At 41.1% G+C, this 20,998-nt stretch overlaps 1 protein-coding gene across 2 annotated transcripts in view; it reads left to right on the top strand.

Annotated features, from left to right (window-relative positions):
* TRHDE (thyrotropin releasing hormone degrading enzyme) overlaps positions 1–20,998 on the top strand; it is a 288,144-nt gene that overhangs the window by 235,644 nt on the left and 31,502 nt on the right. The window contains exon 13 of one of the 2 annotated variants that reach the window (XM_067564009.1): positions 20,435–20,582. In XM_067564009.1, the coding sequence (XP_067420110.1) occupies positions 20,435–20,582 (148 nt within the window). Of the gene's footprint in view, positions 1–15,345; positions 16,059–20,434; positions 20,583–20,998 lie in introns of those variants that run through there. The other variant, XM_067564010.1, reaches the window with a different exon arrangement.

Raw genomic sequence — 20,998 nt, 5'->3', positions numbered from 1 at the left:
TCAGGTGCTGAGCATCACCATGATTAGTTCTTTACCTATGCTTCATACACTGTACTATTTCAATCTGATGTTCAGTGCAGTATGTTTGTCTTCTCCCAGCCTACATAGTAATATGTGACACATGGAGAGTACACTTCTGTAATTGTCTGTGCTCATGATATGAGAGTAAGTAACATCATTAACTAGATATAGAGGTGGTAATTGTTACATGATTATCACAGATACACCAACACATACACAGATACATGCATGCACTCTGAAGAGAGAACTTGCATACTTTTTAAAATTCTTAGTTATTAATATTTTCACACTAAAAATAATTAAATTAAAGAAAACTGCAGGCAGATTTTACTCTTGCCTTTCTAAAACTTAGTTCCAAAATAAACAACTCCCTTTTACATTGCACCGTATCTCTGCCTGAATAGTTGGAACACCCCACACCAGAAGCTTCTGAAATACTCCCTACAGTTGCTGAACTTGGTAAGAATCATGACCATTCTGCAATATAGAGATTTAACTCACTTTTCCAGCATCCTAATATGATATTTCTAGCTGTTATTAATGCTAATTTTATCTACATTTTGTTTGTAGAGGATGTACCAGGTTCACTCTTTAGTGTAATTTAATACCCACAGGTGTGGGGAAAGCTGCAAAATTACTTCTATAATCTTTCTTGGAGCACTGAATATTTTCTTTTGAAATTCATATATGCTTTTACATTTCCAAACTGTACATGATCCTCTTTGTCTCCACTTTTACATTTCCAACACAGTGGTGTCTCAAACATAAACAATACAGATGAATAGATACCTCCCAGGAACATTTTAAAGTTCTGTAGCTTTCATTTTCCAAAGTTTGGTCTATTAAGTGTGAGTTTATTCTTTCCCATTGTTTTGCTCACAACAGATTATTAGGGGTTGAACTGAATTGTTTTTGAAAATTATTACAGTTTGGATGCTCTGTGTGGTTTGTCTGACTTCCCAGAATCTTGTCAATTCTGTGGATTTATTTTAGGGTAAGGTAAGAGTGAATCTTAATGCTCCTTAAACTCTGTTCTCAACTATGGTCCCTAGGCACATCCTGAACATCTGCAGAACTGCAGCACTGACAGTGACATATTTTATGGGAGACAATCTCTTAGGTTTAGTCTACACTGCAAACTTTGCTGGCATAGCTGTGTCAGCAAGGAGTGTGGAAAAAAATTATACCTCCTGCAACCAGCATAGCTATGCCAGCAAGAACCCTAGCGTAGGTGTAGTTATACCAGCAAAAGGATGCTTCTGCCAGTATAGCTTACGTCATTTGGGGAGACGGTTTAATTGTATCAGCAAAGTAATTCTTTGTCAGTATAACCAGTGTCTCCACTGGAGGGCTTTGTCAGCATAGATAGCTGATATAGATGTGCCAGTAAAGCACTCGTAGTGTAGACAAGCCCATAGTCTTTTTTGACCAGAAATCTTGAACAGGAATAGGCTTCAGGAACTCTTCCTTCACTGCCTCAATTAGAAGTTGAAGGCTAACCTCTTTGATGTGGGCTGCCTGAAATTTCCAGACAGTCTAAAACCAGAGGGGTTGTAGTAAAAGGAGATTTATTAAGAGCAGTCAGAGAAAATTAAATTAAAACAGAAGAAATTGTATGCACAATATATCTAGGCTTAAACTGAGCAAAGGGTAATCCAGATAGTTACATTCAGTGGTGTTATAAGAAGTAAGAAACACCTTACTTTTCTTGAGGGTGAAAATCATATCAGCATATCTTGTTCTTTCTTGTCCTTTTTGCTGGGTAGTATATCAGAGACCCAGTGCCTGTGGTATCATGCCTATTTCCTCTTGCTCCCTGGGATCTAAGGTCCTTTATAGTCTATGATGCTTGTTAAGGGTGTGACATAATCCAATATCATACCAAGCATGTAGGTCTAGGTTACATCAGATTTTCAACAATATAATATTTAAACAGGTGTACTAAGTGGGAGGAAGTTGAATAGTCTTAGTCTCTCATACAGTAGATACAGCCCCAGTATTTGCTAATATTCTCCTGCCAGCTCTGGAGTTGTTTACTGATTTCCTCTCTGGAAACGTAGCACATTTCCAATGTTCCTTTGCTCTTGCTTGCGCTTTAGTCAGTCTAAAGTGTCAAGGTGATTGGATGCTGGTTTGCATGTCAGTTGCTCAGGAAACTGACTCTTGATGCTGACAATCTGTTTTATCAACTGGTATCCAATCTCCTTTTCTGGGGCAATGTCATTGAGAAGGTTGTGGTAAGGCAACTCTGTTAGTTTCTTGAATATTCAGATTTTCTTGATGCTGGTCCATTGGATTATAGGCCTAGCAATGGTGTAGAATCTACACTGGTTATGTTAGTTGGTGATCTGCTAGCAAAGGACAAAGATACAATGTTCATGCTAATTCTTTTAGCTCTTTCAGCAGCATTTTATACCACTGATTAGGAGTTTTGGATGATTAGCTTGTGGACCTTAGTGGTGATGAATGGAGTTGCTCCATTCTTATCTTGGGAGAACCCTGAGAGTAGTTGTGGGAAATTGTTCTTCTGTCCCAGATAGTGTGTGTAGCTTGGGTTCTCTCCCAGACCACAAATCGCCACCCCAGCACCACTTCTTGGGTTTGTCTACACTGCAATTAAATATCTGCAGCTTGTCCATGTAAGTTGACTCAGACACACTGGGCTTGGGCTAGAGAGCTGTTTAACTGTGGTGTAGATGTTTGGGCTTGGGCTGGAGCTCAGACTCTGGCACCCTCCATTCTCATGTGGTCCTAGAGCCTGAGCCTGGTGGAAATTTGTGGCTTTTCCTCTGATGGGAAATAAGAATGTACTTTGAGTCTCTGACCTCTCGTCCTCACCTCAATGGCCATTTGTTTTGAAATTAGCACCTTTTCTGATAAAATCCTTCATTAGCATTCCCCAAGGCTTACACCTGTCACTAAATAACTCATCAGACATCAAAGAAGCCTTGGGGAATACTAATGAAGGATTTTATTAGAAAAGGTGCTAATTTCAAAATTAGATTATGATGGGAACAGATAAGTGAAAACAATGCATGTAACATCCCATTAGTTTTATGAAGTTTAAACATCTGAATACACACTTGCACATCTAACCATTACTTTGATATGCACAAGTGAACTGACTAGAATACACTCTAGCATGACCTGGTCAGCCAGTGTCATAACAGGGAACTAGCAATGTAAAGGTAAAATTTGGCTTTCATTTATTTTTAAGACAAGTAATTTTCTAGCCCTTTTCTTTCTGAGCATAATTTTATAGCTGGAAATCGATTGCTAGGGTTGAAAGCATCTCTTCTGTTCCCTAAAGATCACATTCTCCTCACAGCCCCCATCTTCTGGGTTTGTCCTTTGGAATCCAGAAAAAGCATAGCCCTAGGAGCCTTGATTTTTGAGAAGACCCCTGGTGAGTTCACATACATGGGAGCAATGCTACCCAGTCCACCATAAGCTTCCTACCTGTCAGCTGCCTGAGACTGAGCCAGCTCTGCTGCTGAGCAGCCAATATAACATCTGGATGCAAAGAGGTGAGGTAACTCAGTTGTGGGAGAGGGAGCATCATTTTGGGTAGGTCTACACTTAAAACGCTGCACTGGTACAGCTGCGCTGTTGTAGTGTTTTAATGAAGATGCTCTAAACCAACGGGAGAGAGCTTCTCCCTTTGGCTTAGTTAATCCACCTCTGTGAAAGGCAGTAGCTATGTCACTGGAAGAAGCTCTCCCACTGATCTAGCGCTCTCTATTGTGGTGCTTAGGTCGGTATAACTATGTCACTCAGGATGTGGATTATTCACACGCCTGAGTGATGTAATTACAATGAAGTAATTCTGTAGTGTAGCAACGAACTGAGACCAAGGGCTTGTCTACACTTACCTAGGAGATTTAGCGGCAGTCGACGGGAGTTACGCAAACTATGCAAAAAACTTGCGTAACTCCAACTTCGGTGCTTCTGTTCTGCGTGCCGTCTTCACTGCACTGCACCGACAGGAACCACATTCCCGTTGATGCAGCGTTATGCCACTTGAGAAGGTGGTCTTAATACATCGATTTCTGCATCGACTGAGTGGGTCTTCACTGACCGCTCAGTTGATCCAGATAAGTCGATCTGATGGCGGCAAATTTGCCCAAGGCACTAATCCCAGCTCTGATACTGAGTCTTTCTGTGGCCTTTGCAAATTCATAGATCAACATTTTCAAACATGGGACTCTAAAGTTAAGTACCTAAACAGAGATTCTGGACACCAGCAACACCCATTGGCTCCTTTTGGCACATTGGGTCCTGGAGCACTTCCTGGAGCATTTTTCTCAACTCTGAGCTGTGACTATCACTCTAATCTATCCTTTAACCTTTGGTTTACATGCCTCCATTTAAAATCCAAAGCTGTTCTCCTTGTTTTTGAAAAATATTTCCCTGAAGTGTCTAGTGGAAGCATCTGAGTGATAATTAAACTATGGAGTTGTAGTCATCTTTATCACACTAAACCTTCCCCAGAGATTAAGATTTAATTTATTCCAGAATCAAAAGTCTTCCAACATATTCAAGATACTTGGATTCATATTATCCTTAATTATGTTACTTACAGCCCTGTTCAACCTAATGCTCAGAAAAGTGAGTTTTGTAAGGACACACTTAAGATTCCAGAGCTAGAAATTAGTAGGTTTTCAAATCTTTGACCGTGGTAGAAATTCTCCTCTAGCCCAATTAATATATTTCAAAATCTCTCCAACGTCTCCAAATTTCAACTACCATATCCAGGTTTGTTTGTGTTACTTTGCTTTAATCATTCACAAACAATGATATGCTATCTATCTAAATGTGCATTTTGTTTTCAACCCTCATTATTGCTCCTTATAGCAGTTGCTAATGGTTTCAACACAAAGGCAAACAATAATGCTGCTAAATGGTTTCCTTAACAAGTGCCTCTGTGTATCAGCAAAGGGAGTTTATCCTAAATTGATACTGTGGACTGCAGTTGATTGATGGCAATAGATATTATCTATCATTTTAATAAATGCTGGCCTACATCCAAATGATCTCTGCGTATATGGCAAGTCGCTTTGCTGCACTGTGTCATGAACATTTTGTTCATCTAACAACACTGCAGCTGTTGTCTCTAATATGGCTTCTCACAAGAATTTAAGTGGTTCACCCTTTCACATAAATCTTGTCTGAGTTGTGCCCCTGGTCAGTAAGGATGGGAGGGTGCAGGCCCATGAATATTGTAAGGTAACCATCAGTGCCTTTCTGCATGTCAATCAGTACCACATAGCAAAGCCTTGCTCTCCACTCTGGCTGGAGACAAGCATTTCAGTTCATATTTGCATATGCTCATACAAGAGTCAAAGTAGGTCCTGAAAATAAGCACACTTAAAAAGTCTGTTCTGCTGTAATATATATATGTCAGCATTGTTTCTGCTCTTGTTACATGCCAAAGGGCAATGAAACAAATTTACAGCATAGTCCAGGGAACCAGTGCTATTTGGAGAGCATCCTAGTCAATAGAGTAAATTACTGAGAACATGTAAGGAATTTGGATAAGGTACTTCAACAACTGGGAAACAATGTCAAAAAGAGTAAATGTGAATTCTTTGAGCCCTCTGTAGAATACTTGATGCACTGGATTGATCTTGATGGAGTGTACATATTTCCTGGAAAAGTGGATGATGCTATTATCTATCCACCAGCCCCACAAAAAAGTAACTCTGCCTCACTTATTCCTTGGACTACTGAGTTGTTATGGCAGGAATAATTTCATCCAGTGAACTATCTTAACAGTGTTTCTCAGCAACAATCCAAAGTGGATTGGGTCAGGAAAATGTGATCATAATTTCAAGGAAGCAAAAAAAAATTTGTTAGCTATAGTTTTGGCACATGATGGTCCAAGCTGGCCTTTGAGGTTAGCTTGTGATGGATGCATCCACATAACAGTGCAGGAGCTATGAACTCCCATGGGATGCCTGGAGAGAGGAATAGTACATTCCATTTGTCTCACAAACATGAACAAGAGCTCAGCAGAATTATGCTTGAATCAATAGAGAACACTCAGCCTGGTGTTTGAAGTGAAACAAGGAGAACAAGGGAGGCTCCATAGAGCCTTTCTCATCCCAGACCCAGTGCTCCTCTAATCTGTGCATATGACGACTGTTGTCTGATGTGTTTGAGCACTATTTTTGCATTATATATATTTGATTCATATGACAGAACACACACTCTGAACTATTGAACTGCAAGTGTGAACTTTTGAACTGCAAGTGCACATTATGCTTTCAGATTTTTGGATTTGCATTTGTGGATTTATTTAATGCAATTTTTGAAAACATGGATCAGGATTTCATTGTAGCTCACCTGAAATAGAACAGCTAGATCACTTTGCTGGTTTTAAATTAAATACAAGTATTTTGAATGAAAGTTGTGTTTCGCTTGTTTCTACCTGGCTTGTAGAATGGATCTTCCACCATCCACAAGTTTAACAGAGAAGAAAGATCATCTTGTAGTTAAGGCACTGGACAGAGACTCAGGAAATCTAGATTCAGTTCCTGTGTAGAAATTAGTAGGTTTTCCAATCTTTGACTGTGGTAGAAATTCTCCTCTGGCTCAATTAATATATTTCAAAATCTCTCCAAATTTCAACTGCCATATCCAGGTTTTCTGGTGTTGTTTGCTTTGATCATTCACAAGCAATGATATGGTATCCACTTAAATGAATAGTCTGTCTCTGCTCTAGAATTTACATATGACCTTGGGCAAGTCACTTAAGTTCCCTGTTCTTAAGACTTTTATCTGTAAAATGGGGTTGTTAATACTTCACAGAACCGCTGTGTCTTAAGAGGATATATTCAAAAAGTTTGTGAGGTGATCAGTATTGTACTGGTAGGGGGCTGTGATGCGGGGTTCACTCCACACTCACCCTGAAAGGGCTAATGTAGATTGTAATTACCCAAAAGGCTGCAGCTGAGGGGAATCAGGTGGTTAAGCAATCCCTGGATTGAGTGAGGTGGACCAGTTGGTGAGAAATGAGCTGGGCTGGATTTAGAAAGACAGGAAATTGGCAGCAGCAGCTCATGGAGTGAGGGAGAGGCTGCTGACAGAGAGAGGTAGAGAGATGATGTGCAGTCATGGGAAGGGGCATCGACCTTGCAAAGCCAATCCCTAGAACAGCCAGGAGGAGGTACTGTCCTAGCAGTGAGTAGAGTGCCCTGTCACAGGGTTGTATAAGTACATAAATAGAAGGCTGCTTTTACAGATGTGGTGTCCAATCCTGAAGACATCCCCACACATGAGTAACTCAGTTTACATGCATATTTGTAGGATTATGCCCATATACTGTCAGTTGACATAAATCAACTGTCCTTCATTAGGAAGGTCCCTCATTTTTAAATCCACGTTTGCCTCTGACCTATTCAATTCTTTGCTTTCTTTTATATAAAGTGAAGACATCAGAAAAGGGAGAGAGAAATAGACAATAAAATGCTGCGCATACTAAAGAAATTCATCTAAATACTTTTGAATTTCCTTCAGCACATTAGGTATGTCTATACAGCGTTTTGGAGCAAGCCACCCAGCCTGGGTTGACAAACTTGGGCTTGTGTGGCTCTTGCTAGTTGTACAGACAGTGCTTTGAAGTTGCAGCTGGGGCTGGAGCTTGGACTCTGAAGCCTAGGGAAGGGACGAGTCTGTTGACCTGAGCTTGGAGGCTCGCTCCAAAATGCTGTGTTGATATGCCACTCTTGTGGGGCCACATTAGAGTATTGACAAGCTAAGAGGAAAGGGTTGCTCCACTCTCCTCCCAAAAATTCACCTTTGAAGAGAATAAAGCGCACTTTAGATAATGGAGCCATTTGAAACTGATCTCCTTTAGTCCCAGAAATACATTCACATTTGTCTTTCTTCAGTAACTGAAGTATAACATATTTTTCAGAGATCAGGGATTCATGATAATGGAAAATATGGTATTATATAGTTTATCATATATTCTTAACTTTCAGCAGAAAGAAGCACAAGATTCCTTTTTATCTTTTTTTGAGGAAGGAGGGAAGAAAACTGGCACAGTTAGTATGAAGTTTGTTTGTTTTGCAACAAAGGTAAATGATTAATTCAAATTAACATCAGCTTTTGTTTATTCTAACACGGGATGAGATAATTTAAGGCACATGATATTTCCTGTTAACTGCAGTCAATTTGAGCTCTGCTCTGTAGGATATTTTAAATGTCCTCATGTGGAACTGAAAGTCACTTGACAAGTCCTCAACTATTTTGGAATTAAGAAACCATAATAATAGTAAAGCCTGACTCATAACCATCATATTAAAAGCCTGTTTTATTTATTTGAAACTATAAATATTTAGTGCTAATTACATTTAGCAATTAAAGTTGACTTACAAGCCAAATAGTAGCATAATGTTCATCAGAGAGAAGATCTAATTTGCTGTATTCAAATCACATGGGAGCAAATCCACAGCCGGTGTAAATTGTCATAGCTCAACTGAGTTGGATGGGGCCAGGCAAGCAGCTTTGTTGCCTAAGGGCTTGTCTACGTGGTGCATCAGCCCATATCAATGGGGTGTAAATTCTAGTGCATGTTACCATACCACGCACTAACTGGCATGTGTGGACCCTTCTGGCATGCTCTACTAATTTCTTAGTGCACGTTAACATAGTATTGTTTGAAACAGGACATTAACATGCACTAGGAAACTTTTAGTGCATGCCAAAAGTGTCCATATGAGCCAGTTAGCATAGGACATGCTAGTGCTCACTAGAATTTACACCCTTCTGGTTTAGACAAGTCCTTAGAAAACTAAAGTCAGCCCACAGTGGGAGGCAGAGGACTAGGATGGTCAGTCTTTGATTCTTGTCTTATTCTTCAGACAGGTGGATCTCTACAGATAATACCTGTCTTTGGCAGCCCATATGCTTTAGGGGTTAGCAATGCCTGTTCCACTCTTCTTTCCCAGATTGTGGATCTCTTGGGCCTAGTGTTCTTGTCTTTGGCATCCCAGGCTTGCAGGAGTCAGAGGTGACTATTGTGGTCTTTGGGAACTTATCTCCTGGCTCCATATGTCTCCTTCCTACCAAAGATCTTTTTTCTGTTCCATATTCAAGATATCTGCTGCTACCTCTCTACTATTGCTGCCATAAAAATCTGCTGTAGAAAACTGCAGGCAAATACTTTTATAATGAGAGCAGCAAGGGCAACAGATCATCTTCCTATTTTAAGTTGCCTTTAATAGACTGGTGAATATTGTCTGATTTCTTATATACCACGGCATGCTCTAAAGCTGAACTGCAGGCAGAAAGAATCTGTGTTGCATGTCCACATTAAAAAGACCTGATTTTTTCCCCCCACCCCCGACACACAACAAAAAATTATCCAAACAGAAAGCTAGTCATGTTCTTTACATTTCATATAAAACAGACGACATGGGATAGGTTTTAAACCAATGTCAGGTAAATCACCTAATTTCCATTGTTTCAACAGTGCTGACCAGTTTGCTGCCAGATTGGGTTTTCTAATTTTGATTTAAACCCATGATTCAAAATGACTTTGGTAGGTGGTGGGGCTTATGGATTTATGGTAGATTTGTATGTGGGACTCTCATCACTGTACAGCAAGCAACCCTGTCGTTTTTGTGACAGAGTCTATTTGACTGGTTCTGGATTTATGATGGAAATAATTCAGTACAGAGTAATAATTTTCCCTTGGCAATTACACTACCATGTGGTACTTTGTCCCTAAGGGGAAAATGAATGTGCTGGGATCTGTCCATGAGTTCAATGACTCAGTGTAAAGAACAAACCAAGGTCAGAATGCAGCTAAAAAGTTAGGCTTCATAGTGTAATCTAGATATGCTTTCTTTATCTGATTCATCAAAAGCTCATGTAATTTAAAGATTACATATTCAATAATTTAAAGATTAATTTTGATATACGTTGGATTTTAGAGGGAATCCTTTGTGAAAGATATTTAATTACCATTTTAATATTCTTTTCTTATTCGTCACTGCCTTCCTTGGTAGCAATGCCACACATACCAATTTCTCCACTGTTGCAGGAGAGTGTCTTGTTTAAGAGCTAGCATTCACAATATTCTGATGTGATGAGCCTTCTTATTGAAAGGTCTTTCCGAAGCAATGCACCTGGCTTGATCTTTTGGCCTGGGGCTAATCCAAGACTCCCAGAAATCTTTCTCCATCATTAATTAGTCAGTGTGTTCTGCCCTTTCCTAACAGATGCAGATTTAGCCCAGTTATCCATGGCTTTTTCACCACTAGTCTAGACTACTGCAACTTTATTGGTCATGAAAGTCCTACTGATCCAACCTGCAGCAAGTTCACCTAATAGCTAAAACAGGTTGACAAAAACACATCATACTGGCACTCTACACTTGCTCCCCATTTAGGTCCAGCAAGCCTTCAGCTGTAGATCTCACTAACATGAGAGATAAGGATGAGCCCAAATCTTACCACTCTTATAACACAAGAAAACAGCTATCTGTTTGCCTAAGACTTCCTCTAATAGCACTGACTACAGAATGACTGACAATGATTCTGTTATAAACAGACAAGCAAGAACACTTATATAGGAAGTGGCTAAAACAATTGAGGGGCCCAAGTGTGGTCCTTTTGGTCAAATTGTTGCTTTTGCAACAGTGCATCTAGGGTGTTTAGTTAAAGTTGTTAATGGATGTAGTAAAGTAAGTGTGTTGAATTGCCTGGCTGTCTCTTCATTATGCATCTCAAAAATAACATGCTCGGGTTCTGCTCTTTCTACGGGATTTGTGATGCCAAAGAAAAGGTACTTATCTCAGGGTGCATTTTGCTATGGAAATCAAAATACATATTTGGTGATCCCCACTTCTCATGATCGACAGTGAAGGTATACATACAATATATTGTATTTGCAAAAATTAAATAATTCTGTAAATGTAGATTTTTGTAAATATGTAGTAGGACAAGGTGAAAATTAGAACACTCTCATGACACTGCTCATAAAAAAAAGAGCACCCATGGCTTCAAATGCAGTAAGACAGATAGTTAACTGATAAATCTTTGTGATCTAATTGATTGCACTCCATAAGCACTCAAACCAAGGTTTGGTTTGAGTTCAGCCTCCATCTGAGAATCAGCAGTGGTTGGTTAGAACATTTCTTATGCATACAAACCATATATCAAAGCTTTCTGCAGAAGTGTTTTTCTCTAGCTGGTTACCTGCTAATATTTTCAGGCTGCTGCTTTTGTGTTGGAGCCGAGTTAATTGGAACAAGCCATATGGCGGAAGTCACTGAGTATTTCTACTGTGTTCACATGCCTTATCCCTTCTTAAAAGAAACAATTTCCAGTTCTTTTCCAAGAGAGAGGCAGCATTTCTGTTGGCCTCTGAAATGGTCAAGCTGAAAAAATCTACAAAAAGACCATTGTCTCTGAATCCTAGCTTGTGTTTGTTCAGCTCAGCTCAGGCAGGCAGCATTTGATATTATTTGTTGTTTACATTGAAGGCCAGCAATACGATTGGCTCTGAAAAGACCAGGAAAAAAATAGGTCTCTGTCACTGGCCTTCCCCACATTGGTTGAATTTCATCTTTATCACATTTTTACTGTCAGAAATTAGCACATGTGAGCTTTATGGGCAAAAGCATATTTTAAGGAGTAATTTGAGTTAAGAGAAATGAGCATCTGTCACAGATAACTGCGAGGTTAGGAAGGGAGTCTGATGCTTATGGGCAGCATGGAAGAAGGAAGGCAAGAAGATGAGTGAATGAAGAAGAGATAGTGATGAAAAATCTAAGAAAAGTTCATTGTCTTCTTCAGCAAGGCAAAGGGGATGAAGAGGTAAGAAACATGACAGAGTCTCAAATTATGTTAGTTTCCATAATTCCTACAGTTTCCGTGAACTGCATTTTCCTTTCAAAGCTGGCTGACAATTATATTCCCTTTGATAGGAAGGTTCCTCCTGCTGCTGCTGCTGCCACTTCTCTGGTTATTATAATTATTATGATAAAACATTTCTATAGCTCCATAGCTTTGCATGATGATTTACAGAGATTTTTAAAAAGTCACATTAGAAGATTCCAATTCTGCCATCCTTATTCATCTTTGGGTGATATCTTATTCCATGAACAGTTCCATTGAACTCCAGGGACTGCTTGGAGAGTATGATAATGCTCAAGGTGAATTAAGGTGCAAGAACTGGGTCATATTAGACAAACAACAAAGCCAGAAGAGGGGGCAAAGCACAGAGAGTGAAGTAGGGAGCACAGAAAGTGAAGTAAGGAGCATTGAGAGATGAGATAGTGGCAGAGGCAGAACTGAGCAGGGGGCGAGGACAGAGTGAGAGCAAAGAGACTGACTTTATGTGACAAGACACGGAGCCTGTGAAGAAACTTTAGGGGACTGTGGCGTGGTGCTCAAAGAAGAGAAAGGAAGAATATTTTAGCTTCTGAATATTGGATAGATTGATGAAGGGAGAGTCAGGAAACCTGGAGAGGAAAATTTTATAATTATGCAAATGAGACAGAGCTATGGGATGAACTAGGGATTTGGTAGTAGAGTCAAGAGGAGGGAGTCGATTTTAGGAATTTTATAGTAAGAGAAGCAACAAGTTTGGTGTGTGGATGTGTAAGAAAGAAGGAAACAAAAGAGCCAAAAATAACCCTAATATTGCAAATCTGAATGATGGGGAGGAGTCTCCATAGGAATGAAGGAGGATAGCGTTTGGGAGGGAAGGTGAGAAATTGGGTTTAAGTTTGAGGTGGGGTATCCATGATTGCTGGGGATATTGAAAAAACAGGAGAGATGGGAAACTAATTGGAGATGTCATGGGTGGACAGGTAGATTTGGAAGTCATTAGCACAGAGGTGATAAGAGAGACTGTCTCCTATTACTAAAGAGGATGAGTATCACCACCTAGAAGTTGCCACACTGAAAACAATAGAGAAGGCAGAAAGTTAATAAATAATGGATTTCTCTGGATTTTTTCCTTGGGTTTTGAAGAATCATTACAGAAATCACTGACATCTTTCTGTTTTGCAGCCAAGATTTCCCTTTGGTGATTAGCTCACAGAAACTGAATTTCAGGAGCAAGGTTTTAAATGTACCACAGCGCCAACTACAATATGGATACATCTGTTTGTTTCTTAAGCAGCGTGCTTTTCTACAATTATTCCTTTTGTTCCTTGCTCCAAGCTTTTTTCTTTGTGTCAATCAAATTATCAGTAACAATAATCACAAACTTTATTAGGAACCAATTACACACACAACTCCAAGCTAATTTTACTTCTTTTCTAATACTATCTCCAAGATGTTTAACTTTGCAGTCAATCCACTGTGCTCCTGATCTCATTAATTATAGCTACACACTTTTTACAAAACATTAGGACCCAGAACACAACACTTGCATAATATTCTATGGCTCCTAGAATTAGAAAAATATATAAAAATGATAATGCTTTCAACTTAATTTACTTTCTCTGGCTCTACAGACTTCTGAATCTTGCCCTGGTCAGTCATATAACTCTGCTTCTCTGTCCACACTCCATTACAGGGGCCACTCACTAATCCCACTAACACATTTGCAAATCCAAAGTAATTCGTTGAGCCTAATTGTGCCATTGTTTTTTGGCTGTGCAAGAGCTACCCTGATCTTGGGTCCTGGTATAGAGCACAGCCTCAGGCCTGATCTACACTGCAAAGTTAGGTCAGTGTAAGTTGCCTTGTGTCAACCTAGTTGTGATTGTGTCTACACACAAATTTGTCTTACATGGATGTAAGCGCCCTGTTACAGTGAAACAGTAACTCCACCTCCATGATCTATGTTGAGACATGGTCAACATACTGTGGTTGACGCAGTGTGAGTGTAAACACCATCCGACCAACATTGACCCAACTGTTCTCTAGCAGATGTCCCACAATGCCCAACACTGACCACTCTGGTCACAGTTTTGAACACTGCTGCCCAAGGGTCAATGAATCCAGAAGAGAATCCTCTCTTCTTTAAAAAACACACACATTTTTTAAATGACTTTTCCTATTGCCCAGTTTAGCACGCACACCTAGCAGCTCTCCTCTGCTGTGTGCAGCTGTCCAATCAACCATGCCTGCTATGTGCTCCAGACACGCTCCTGCCTGGAGTAGACAGGAGGTATTGGATCTCTTAGGACTGTGGGGAGAAGAGGCTGTGCAGGCACATCTGCGAAGCTGTCATAGCAATGTGGAGATGCAAGCAAAGGGGTATGACAGGGATCAGCAGCAGTGCCATGTGAAAGTGAAGGAACTGCGGCAGGCAAAGCAGAAGGCCAGGGAGGCCATCAGTCAGTGTGGTGCCAAGCCACAGACCTGACGCTTTTACAAACAGCTGCATGCCATACTTGGCGGAGACCCCACCAACACCTGGCAGAGTACTGTGGATACCTGAGTGGAGCCTGAGACACAAACCCTTGTGAACAGCGAGGAGGAGGATGGAGGACATGCAACTGGGGGGTCCAGGTATGCCACAAGCCAGCATCTGTTCAAGATTCCATCACAGTCTAGTCAGTCCCTGCAGCCGAGTATGGGTGAGCCCGATGCAGGGGAAAGAACCTGTGTGAATGCATTTCCCATTACAATATTTAAATACACAGATGGCACCTGACCTCAATGTAGCAGGACACAAATAACGACTTTTCATTAGTTTACTCAAGCTAGAAGAGGTAGCGGTACAACAGACAGGTAGAGTTGTTATCTGCTTTTCATTCCCATGTAGAGTTAAGCAGAGTGGTGGGGGGGACCATGCGGAGAAGTTTGTTTGTGTACCCGGGGATGTCCTTATTTCTTGAATCCTCCTGAAGATTTCTAAGGATAGCAGCCTAATTTCTTCCTCCCGGGTAGAGCACTTTCCCACGCCACTCTGTGATGACTTTGGCAAGCAGCATCGCAGTAAAGAGGCTAGTGGCACACAGGCTTGGGCGGCTTTGGGACGCCAGCAGTAGCTTTGCTCTCTTGTGCCGTTGTCACCATCAGGAGCAAGATATCAGCTGAAGTCACTACTGTCTGTGGAAAATAGTGCCAATACTGATTGCCCATTGTCCTGCACTTGTCCCCATGGAAACGGAGGGTACGGGGCAAAATGTTATTGTTTCATGCAGCCGAATAAGTCCCTCATTTCCCATGCCCAACCCCTGCTGGGCCATACTCACCATGGCTGGGGCTGAAGAGCGGTGCTGTGCAGAGGTGAAGTGTCCATAAACATGTCTTGTTCAAAACCTTTTGGGGAGCAAGAGAAGGGAGTTCTGAAGCTAAACTTTCCCTTTCCCTTGTGACTACACAACGATACCTCTTTTTGTTTTATCAGTAGCTGGTGTTGTGGCAACCTTGAGAGCTTCCTTGTGGAACGCCTGATTGTAATAAGGAGGAGAAAGAAGAGGACATGGGAGAACATGATCAGCGAGATCCTGCAAGCCAGTGCTGCATCGGACGGTGAACAGAGGGCCTGGAAGGTGAATATTGCAGACAGTATCGAGAGGGCAAGAATGGACAGGAGAAAGGTGCAGGAGTCAGAGAGGAAGATGCATCAGGGCTTCTCTGGCTACAAACACAAATGCTGCAGACTCTTGTTGACCTTCAGGTTCAACAGTTATGGGATCACCTTCCTTTGTAGCCAATGGAGAGCTCCATTTTAGCATCTCCCTACACCCCACAACGTTCCATGCAGCATCAGGGGCCACATCCATATCCCTACCACTCCACACCGGGGAACAATAAAGAGAAGCACAGATTTCCATACACTGGCCTGTGAACGCCCCAGCGTGCATGCATAGCCAAAATGAACTGAAATAGACCTGAATGTTCTTTCCGCTTGTTAAGTTCCGTTCTGTTACTTTATTTCAGAAGCTTTTATTGGATTTGTTTTTATTGCACATTGGGTTTTTTTAGCACTGATTTTGGTAAGCAATAAAAATCTAGTTTTTGATAAATAAAATTCATCTTATTACTTCACAACATATGCTGTCGAGTGCCTACTGCTACTGAAAGCACCCACTACTTGTTGTAGAGGGTGGTAGAACACATGGGATCAGTGACAGAGTGCAGTAATTATACATGTACAGCAGCCACCACAAAATTCATAGGTGCACTAACAGTGTCATATTCATACTTGTACACCAACCGCCACACAATTCCTAATAGCCCCCAAAGCAGGAGGGGCAGGTAGAGCAAGTCCACCACGCTGCATTGTTGGGGCTGATGGTTAAAAGGCTGTTACAAGGCCCCCTTTTGCTGCATAGCTCCACATGTAGCTCTTCTAATAGCCCTATCATCTGGCTGTTTGAACTCAGCAGACGGCTGCTCCATCTCTGCCCTCCACCCCAGCGACAACTTTCCCCCTTTGCCTCACAAGTATTATGCAGGACACAAAAGACAGCTATAACCACTGGGATATTGTCTCACTGAGATCCAGTCTTGTGAATGAACAATGTCAATGTCCCACCAAAAGCACGTTCAACTGTCATTCTGCAGCCGCTGAGCTGATAGCTGAATTTTCCATTTGTGCTGTCGAGGTGGCTGGTGTACGGCTTCATGAGCCAGGTGAGGAAAGGACAGGCCAGGTCCCCAGGATCACTGTTGGGATTTCAACAGCGCCAGTGATAATCTCTTGGTCAGGAAAGAATCTCCCTGCTTGCAGCTTTCTGAACAGTCCTGCCTTCTTAAAGATGCAGATGTTATGCACTTTCCTTGACCAGCCAACACTGATGTCAGTGAAACATCCCGAATGATCCACCAATGTTTGCATAATCATAGAAAATTAGCCCTTTCTGTTGACATATGGCAAGGTGGGCTTCCTTAGCAAGATGGCTAAAATAGGGATGTGTGCCATTTATCACCCCACTGCAGTTTGGGAACCCCTTTGCTGCAAATCCAACCTGCATTTTGCCTAGAGTCACAATCCTGCATAGCAGGAGATGATTAATGGCCCTGCACATTTGCATAACAATGGCTCATCACTGGGCATTTTCCAACTCCAAAATGATTGCCCACTTACCACTAGCAATCTGATGGTTCAAGTTTCCACACAGTGATCACCACTCACTTCTCAGCTGTCAGTCTAGCTCTCACTCTGGCGTCTCTGAACTCAAGGACTAGGGTGAGCTCAGCACACAGATCCAGGAATGTTGTGGCCTTTCACACCTGAAAGTTCTGCAGCCACTGCTTGTCCTTCCTAACCTGCATTACGATGTGGTCCCACCAGTCAGTGCTTGTTTATCAGGCCCAGAAGCGGTGCTCCACTGTCTGCAGCTGCTCCATGAATGCCACTGACAACACTAAATTGGTTTTTGCTGTGTTCCACAGCAGTCTGTCCTCCATGAAATCATCACGTCCTCCATTGCTGCTGTTCTTCCTGTGGCTCTACAAATACTGGAGGGATTGTTCGTCCTGTGTATGCAATGCTCGTGAGAGTAGTGCACAGTTGTGCAGGCTCCATGCTTCTGTCAGATTGTGGACAGTGAGAAGTGCCTATGTTGGTTTGTGGGATTTTAAAAAAAGGCATGAAAATTGTGGGATATTGATAAAATTAAAGGATGGAGAAATTTGCTCGATGGCAACTTGACCCCTTCGTCACAGTCACCCTTGCTGTGAGCGGAAATACCCCTGTGTCCACATCCTACACACTGTTGTAATAATCTTTGTACAAAGTATGCCTTTGTATCATTTGAAAACTAATATCTCACTAGCCAATAATATTGTGGTGAAATGTATGTAGCAACATTATGAAATCCCTCTGTAAGATTATTAGCACAAGTTCAATACCACCCAATCCTGCCTAGGCAAAGGTGGTAAAATAGGTCTAGCATGACAAAAGAATGTGTGTTTACCTCAATTTACATACAAGTAGTAAACAGGGCCAGCAAGACAGCAGGGGGAGCAGATGGCAGGAAACAGCAAATTTGTATTTCAGCACACACAGGTGGGGGAGAAAGAGCATGGATCCTCCTTCATCACCAGATTCCATGTCACCTTCTTCACCAATGAATAATCTTTGCTTTGAGAGGTAATCTTCAGAAGAATCCACTTCAGAAGTGATTTGGATTATAAAAGAAAGGAGCAGAAACCCCAAGCTCTCTCTCTTTCAACTAAGATGACGAAGGCACTCACACCATTGGGCGTCTGGGAGAGATCCTGACCGACGACAGTCGGTCACCATCTTAAACAAAGCCTTGAACCAGAACTTGCTAGATTTTTTTAGACTTTTAGATGCATTTTCACTTTTATTTGCTTGTAACTGTTTCCAACTTTATCTCTTATGCTTGTGTTCACTTAAAATCCCATCTTCTTTCATTTGTTTTATTCGTTAATCTAAACCAATCCAGTACTGTGTTTAAATTGAACTGCTTGGTAACTCCAGTTAAAATAGCAAACTGTTGAATTGACTCCTTACAGGGGCAATGGATCTTAATAACAAAACTTGTCCAGGAGTGCTAGACAGTGTAGAACACGTGTTTTGGGAAAATTCAGGATTGGGAGTGTGTTGGGTTCACCTTGCAAGCAGTAAATAAGGCTGGTGGAAGCCAGAGTGTTACTGTTGTGTTGCTGGCAGGCTACTGGGGTCAGAGCTGCTGGACCAGGGCTGCAACCATACACAGACACTCAGGGTGTGACCTGCATGCTGTTAAGCTATCTGTGAGAGCCCTGGTTGGGAGCTACAAAAGCAAAGCATTGGGAAGCACCCAAGTTTGTGGGGCAGGTGATGACACAACCACTCACTGGTCTGGATCGCACCCCAGAATGTGAGACATGTCTTGCCAAAATTTCCCAAAAGGCAGTGTGCCATCCAATGATAAGTTGCATGCTGGCATATCTACCCATGGTGCACCGCACTGTGCACTGACAAGCACTCCTGGTGATTATGTGCAGCACCAACTCAAGGACTCAAATATGCAAGTGCACAAGCAATATGCTAACTGCAGCAGCTTTGTCAATGTAATTTATGCTGACCAAAGTTCGTAGTTTAGATGTGGCTTCAGTTCTTTGCATACCTCCCACAGCCGCCAACTGGGCAAAGATGGCATGGAACAGGATGGGGAGTGGCTGGCCAGGTTCTGGTGGGGAAATAAGATGAATCCTTTCAAAGACTGCACTAACTTCCTTCCTTCAGAGCAAAAAAAGAATGGGGTGAAATTGTGCCATGAAGTGAGTTTTGAGGCACAATGCCTCCTGGGCTACTAATGTGGTGGTGTGGCTTACAAACAAAGGTTTCAGTGAAGTTACTCATGATTTAAACTGATATAACTGAGATCAGACTCTAGCCCCAGATCTTTGGATAGACTGGTATCCATGGTCTCTTACACAGCATTTGATCTTTGCTTGCCTGTATGTCTGTCTCTCTTCAGACAGTGAGGGAAATGAAAGGGAACATTTCATCCTATAAGAGGAACAATGGTCTATAAAGATATTTCAGACTCTAGCTTATGTTGAACCAGTCCAGTCTTGAAAGTGTAATATAAACAGAATCACTATTTGTTCTTGCTGCTGGTATAGAACTTTTATGGGAGTTAAACACATGCATCAAGAGAAGAACAGGCCTGTGTGTCGCTAGAAAGTTAGCATCATGGGGTTAAATTTTACTAGTGCATTTTGGATAGTTAAGAAATAAAGCAGTTCAATAAAGTAAAATGAACAAAAATCCTAAAGTTTGAAGTTTCCAGTATAAAATTTTTAAAAGAAATGTTTAAATGTTTGTATGTAACACTTTGTGTAAACCTGTAACTTTCAACAACTTTCTTGAAATTCAGTTAAACTTTTTCACTTGCTGGATAAGGCTCTTCATGCAAATGAAAGGATGAAGCAGCTCTCTAACTGACTGATTTGTAAGCCATTGAAAAAATGGAGTTTATATGAGCTAAGACATCTTTAACTATTGTGATCCTTTTAGGTGCTGCTTCAGTTTAGCGATATAACTTGTTCCCAGATGGTTTGCAATAGATATTAGACAAAGCTGCTTTGGAGTTGGGGGAGGAATTGTGAAACTTAACGATGTCCCTTCACAATCTGTTTTTCCCAGTTACCCATGACCCAGAGAAAATGTTCTGGGAAGCAAAACGCCTGGGGCTGTTGATTTTGTTTAGAGTGCATTCTGTCTACACTGTGGCAATAAGATACCTTCTTTTCTTTCTTTATATATATATATATATTCAGCTAATTTACTGTTTGCATCTTTTAATAGCCACTGGGTTCTATTTAAATTGGGGATATTGGCATCCTGTAAAAAGGCACTCAACACATAAGAGTTGTTTTCTTTTAATAACACTGACTTTCATTTTATTATAATGTGATGAATTTATCATGCTTTTCTGCCTTTCATTTGCATATGAAAAAACCCTCATTTTTGCATCATCATGTACCTTCTCTGAAAATAATAATTAACATGAACTTCTTTGACTGTGCAGAGCTGGCTACTTGCCTCAGAATATTCCTCTGGAGATTATCAGATACCTTTCCGAGGAGAAGGATTTTCTGCCTTGGCACGCTGCCAGCCGAGCTCTTTATCCTCTAGATAAATTGCTGGACCGCACTGAAAACTACAACATCTTCAATGTAAAAGATATATTCTCTTATTTTCTATTGTCCTGAGATGAACTAGTCCCCAGGCAGTTACCGTAACTGATCTAGGGATATTAACTTTCTTTCTAATTATTTTTTATTTAAATGTAGGAATTATCAAACTTAGGTTCATTTACATGTGAACAGTGATAACGGATATTTGAGGCATATGTAATGAATAGATGCAAACTTAACTGTTCTTCTTATAAAATATTATGACAAATAAGCTGTTAGCTCTTAAAAAACAATGTGTACCCTGAATTTTATAGTTCTCTGGAGCCACTAGACTACACTTTCATTGAGGCCCAAAATAAGCCTGGGCAGAAAATGTGCTCACAGAATTTAGCAGGATGCATGCAATTGAAGTCTGTATTATTAGTCATTATTTTCATCCTGAAAGGCATAGTGAA

This window comes from Emydura macquarii, unplaced genomic scaffold (assembly GCF_026122565.2).
Source record: "Emydura macquarii macquarii isolate MOO-44397 ecotype Brisbane River unplaced genomic scaffold, CSIRO-AGI_Emac_v2 contig_2636, whole genome shotgun sequence".
NCBI classification, from domain to species: domain Eukaryota; kingdom Metazoa; phylum Chordata; order Testudines; family Chelidae; genus Emydura; species Emydura macquarii.
The sequence above is the reverse complement of the archived record's forward strand: the minus strand, read 5'-3'. Positions and strand labels throughout refer to the sequence as shown.